Source organism: Bos taurus, chromosome X (genome assembly GCF_002263795.3).
Source record: "Bos taurus isolate L1 Dominette 01449 registration number 42190680 breed Hereford chromosome X, ARS-UCD2.0, whole genome shotgun sequence".
Classification (NCBI taxonomy): Eukaryota; Metazoa; Chordata; class Mammalia; order Artiodactyla; family Bovidae; genus Bos; species Bos taurus.
Window position 1 is genome coordinate 18,674,457 of NC_037357.1, and position 5,106 is coordinate 18,679,562.

Consider the following 5,106-nt stretch of genomic DNA (forward strand, 5'->3'; position numbering starts at 1 on the left):
CTGCTTGCCTTAGACAAAAATTCTAATATAAAAATGAGCAAAGGAACCAGAGCCTGGGCAACTTGAGGAGCAAAGAGACAGGGGTGAGGAGAAGGGAAAGTTAACTTAAAGCTTAACTCTCCTCTCCCCACTGTTGCCACTGCCCCTGGGGTTTCCAGGACCCTTTTAGTCTGCCTTCCAGTCATCTAGTCCATGGGGCCCTCCTTCCTTTTGAGGCCACTATGAATGACCAATAAACATAATATTCAGCTTCAACTGTAATCAAATATAAGCAAATTAATTAGAATAATGCTTTGTTTTTAGATTAACAATAATAAAATAATACATAATAATAATATGAGTGAGGATGTGGAGAAATGGACAGCCTCATACATTACTTGAGGGAGTGGAAATGGGTACAAACTTTCTTACATGGAAATTGAATATACTGATTAAAATGAGGACTGAAAATCTTTTTTTTTTTAGCTTATCCAAATGTGTATATATATACACATTTATTTAATATATATATTTAATTGAAGTATAATTTATTTACAATATTGTGTTACTTTCAGGTGTACAATAAAGTGATTCAGTTATATATGTGTATGTGCACTCAGTCGTGTTCAACTCTTTGTGATCCCGTGACTGTAGCCTGCCAGGCTCCTCTGTCCATGGAATTTTCCAGGCAAGAATACTGGAGTGGGTTTTCATTTCCTACTCCAGGGGATCTTTCTGACCCAGGGATCAAACTTGTGTTTCCTGCACTGGTTTACCATTGTACCACCTAGGAAGCCCTCAGTTTTATGGAGGGCTTTACTATCTGAGCCACCAGGGAAGCCTATATATCTATATCTATATATACTTTTTCAGATTCTTTTCCACTGTAGATTATTACAAGATATTGAATATAGTTCCCTATGCTATACAGGTCTTTGTTGTTTATCTCTTTTATATATGAAAAAATGAAAGTGTTAGTCATAGACATTCCCTTCTTCAAGGGATCTTCCCAACCCAGGGATCAAACCTGGGTCTCCCGCATAGCAGGCAGATTAGATTCTTCACTGTCTTTTATATATAGCAATGTGTTAATCCCAAACTCCTAATTTATCCCTCTCCCTCCTTTAACCATAAATTTGTTTTCTATAAGACTACAAATCTTTTGACAGAGTACTTCCTTTCATGCAAATGTGCAACAATATCTGTATGTATAAAAGATGTCTAACCTTGCCAGTAAACAAAATACGCAAGTTAAAACAATGAGATGTCATTTTCACCTAGAACACCCAAGATTTAAAAGAACATCAGTGCCATTATTAAGAAAGTAGAGGGTGTTCATGGATACCTTAGAGCTGTGTGGAAGACAGTTTGACAATATGTATCAAAGTCATTAAACAAATGAAAAACTTTTGATCCAAGAACTCCATTTCTAGGAAGGTACCCGAGTGAGACATCAGAGAAGTATACAAAGATATGCATGAGGATGCTAATCTCAACACTGTTTATGACTGTGGAAACTTTGAAACCATCCAAATATCCTTCAGTTAATGATTGGCCTGCCATAAGGAGTCATACACAGTACTATTGATCACAAAGAATCAATATGGAAGGATAAGCAAGATATATCATTATGTTTAAAAACAACTGTCAAGACAGTATGTTAGTATGATTTCACTTTTATTTTACTATTGGTGTGTGAAATATATATGTGTGTGTGTGTGTTTTGTTTATTAAAATTGACTAAAACATATACCAAGCTGTTAATAGTCTTTTTTTTCCTGGTGGTTATGATCCTAGAAACTTTACTTAAGGTTCAATGATTTACAAACAATTGGTAAAAATTATATATATATTAAAACTTAAGAAATTTTTTAAAGTTGCTAAGCTTTTCTGATAATTAAATAAATGCGAATTAGAAGAATAATAAGATACAATTGTTGTCTCTCATGTTAAGGAAAAAAATTCCAAGACTGACACTTAATGCTGTATAGAGCTTCCTTCTCTAAACTTCTTTGATCAACCGCATGTATTAGGAAAACTTATTGACCTCAAACACTAAATATCTATGCTATGTGATTTTTTTAATAATAAAGATGGAATCATATGATTCATCCTCTTCTGCCACTTGCAAATTCATGTTTACAATGATGTTATCGCAATAAATTTTGACATAAGAAAAACTGGAAACAATCAGAAGGCCCATCAACAAGGGACTTGTTAAATGTATTGGTGTAATTATCCATCTTCAAGGAGAGTGAGGCAGTTGTGTGTGATTGACATGGTAAGAGCACCTTATCAACACATCACATCTGGAAGTATATACAGGAAACGTAATCTCAGTTCATGGCTGCTGGGGCGGGGTGGGGAAAGGGAAGCTAAGCAGGGAATTTGCTTTCCATTGTTCTCATTGTGCTGTTGACAAAGTCGAAAAACTTGCTTTTAGACTTTTCCCATTAGCAGAATACTACAGATATAAAGCACAAACAAATAAGACGCTTGAATGAATAAAGCAGAATGCACACAACTTAAATTAGTTGGTTTGGTGTGTTTGTACTAGCTTACAACTGGGGACTGAAAAAATTCCTAAAGGGATTTGAAGTGACAGGAAATGGGTTCAAACTTCGAAGCTGCTCAAGATTGTGCTTATGAAGGAAAATTTCTAACGTTTGGAGCAAGTTTCACCTTGCTTCCGTTAAAATTTAAAAATTAAAAGTTAAAAAAGGACCACTGGGGTCAGGAAGCTAGGTCTCCCGGACAAACTGCCCGCCCCTCCCCGCTCCTCCCCGCTCCTCCCGACTCCCCCTTAAAATTCCCCCTTCCCAGTCCCAGGGCTCTGGATCCCTGGCGCTCTGCCTGATCCCGCCCCACGTGGCCCCGAGGCAGCCTAGGAGGGCGGCCCGGCGGGGCACGAGTGACCGCTGTGGCCGGAGCACAGCCAGAGGAAGAGGGAGCACAGCCGGAGGAGGAGGGATCCCGCAGTGCAGCGCAATTAGCATCTGCTGCCGCGCGATCCACCTACCGCACCGATTCCCCCCGCGAGCGTCCTTCTGTCCGCTGAACCAGCGGGAAGCACCTGGCTCTGGGCGCTGTATCCGGGGCCACAGCAAACCGATGGCAGCAACAGCGGCCCTGTCGGGCGTAGCAATGCGGCTGTCGCGCTCAGCCACTACCCGCGGCTCATACGGCGCCTTCTGCAAGGGGCTCACGCGCACGCTGATCACCTTCTTCGACCTGGCCTGGCGTCTGCGCATGAACTTCCCCTACTTCTACATCGTGGCTTCGGTGATTCTCAACGTCCGCCTGCAGGTACATATTTAGAGCAACTAACTTTGTGGCAGTAGGGAGGCCCAGCAGGATGGCTGACCTCCACCCACTGGCTCACCCGCCCTAAAGCACAGTGACCGGCTTGCCTGGCGCGCACACACTTGCCGACCTGTCCTGCTATCGCCCCATCTTTTCATATAAACGGACGGCTAGAAATCATTATTTAGGGAAAGCCTGCAATATAGCCAGAAAACTCTAAAATAAACGAGAAGTTGAATCTCAAGGAAGGAACAACTAAAAAATCTGAAAATCCTCAGAAATATTTAAGAAGTTCTTCCGTGCATAAAGGGCTTCCCTCGTGGCTTAGCTGGTAAAGAATCAAATGAGCATGCACACTGGGAAATGACAATGAGCACAGGATGCCCTAAAGGAGAAAAAAGAGGAAAAGTTACCAACGACGTAAATGAACTGCACAAGAATGGTCCAAATAGGAAGCAAATTTTCCAAATTTGAAAAAGAAGTGAAAGGACTTCCAACTGGATGGAATCAATTCTAGGCAATAGATGGATGGAGTTAGAAGTTGGAGGAAACTGATCACATGATCTGGAAGGCATATTTTTCTTCATCCCCCAAAGGAAAAAAAAAAAAAAAGAACCTTCAGGGAAAAACAAACATTTCAAACTGTACAAGGAGAACATGCTTCAAATATGAAGCAACCTCACTTTTCAGCCGTTTCGGGGAGTGTGAGAAAGGGAATTGGAACACTGGCATACGTGGATCAAGACTCTGCAATCACAGAAAATCCAATCATAGCTTCAACATCCCTATTCAATGAACAGTGTTTAAATAACCATTACAGTGGAAATATTAGTTATGCTTTTTCGTTTTTAGAGTAAATCTCTAGGCAAAGCAGGGAAGACTTAATTATGGTCATAGAACAGAATGGGAATGGTAATCAACTTTGACAAGTACAGGCAACAAGTTGGCAACCAGAGGGGAGGAAAGGGAATAGTGGTGTTACTCTCCTAAACTAGGAAATCTCTAGGTGAAAGAATAAGGCAAATTTAGGGGTTAAATTTTTAAACTGAAGGAGTTAACCAACAGGAAACTTAAAAATAGTGATACAATGGTAGGGAAGTGGGGGAGGAAAACCCAGGAGACAGCAGGAAGGCAGCAGAAAATGTCTCATTTCATCAAAGTTAAAAAATAGTAAGAAAAGCGTATTACTAGGAAACATGGAGTTAACCTTTAAACAGACATGTAAAGTTTTTGCCTCTGGAATGGGAAAGCAAAAGTTAAGAAGGGTAGGCGGGGATTCACTGCTTTTCATTATATGTCCTTTTGCATTGGTTGATTTTTTTATAATCCTTTTTATGCATGTATTATCTTGATTAAAAATTAAAACTTATTAAAAGTGAATTTACTGCAGTTGGAAATTTGGGGGAAGGGAGTTGGGGAGTGGCCCATGAGTCCAGGTAGGTTCTGCCTTCCTATCTTTCTGCAACAGTGGATGCGTATCCTAAGCTGTTCCTGAATGAGCACATGAAATATGATTTCCTTGCTTTCCAAGTACACCATAAGACCATAAGGAAATGCCTGATGAAATGATCAGTAATCTTCAGATAGCCCAGAGCTTCCTTACTCTATGAAACTTCTCATGAGCTAATCTCTGCAATGTCATGGTTAAGGTAAAAAAAAACAAAAAGTGTGATTTAATTTTTCAAAACTGAAAAATTGGGCAAGTACCCCATGATGTTTAGACAAGGTTCTCACATTTTAGTATTGATCATAATAGCAAGAGGGGGGAAATAAGCTAAATGTGCAACAAAAGCTGGGCTAAATAGAAATAGTCTATCAATGGAA

At 40.0% G+C, this 5,106-nt stretch overlaps 1 protein-coding gene across 1 annotated transcript; it reads left to right on the forward strand.

Moving 5' to 3' along the window:
• Window positions 1-2,814: 2,814 nt before the first annotated feature.
• SMIM10 (small integral membrane protein 10) lies at window positions 2,815-4,662 on the forward strand. The gene has a single exon (NM_001163442.1). It carries the CDS (start codon window positions 3,091-3,093, stop codon window positions 3,295-3,297), a length of 207 nt encoding a protein of 68 aa, NP_001156914.1. The 5' UTR covers window positions 2,815-3,090; the 3' UTR covers window positions 3,298-4,662.
• The last annotated feature ends 444 nt before the right edge of the window (window positions 4,663-5,106 follow it).

What these genes read in the sequence shown, in the direction of transcription:
- SMIM10 (NM_001163442.1), top strand. Translation starts at nt 3,091, where the DNA reads ATGGCAGCAACAGCGGCCCTGTCGGGCGTAGCAATGCGGCTGTCGCGC.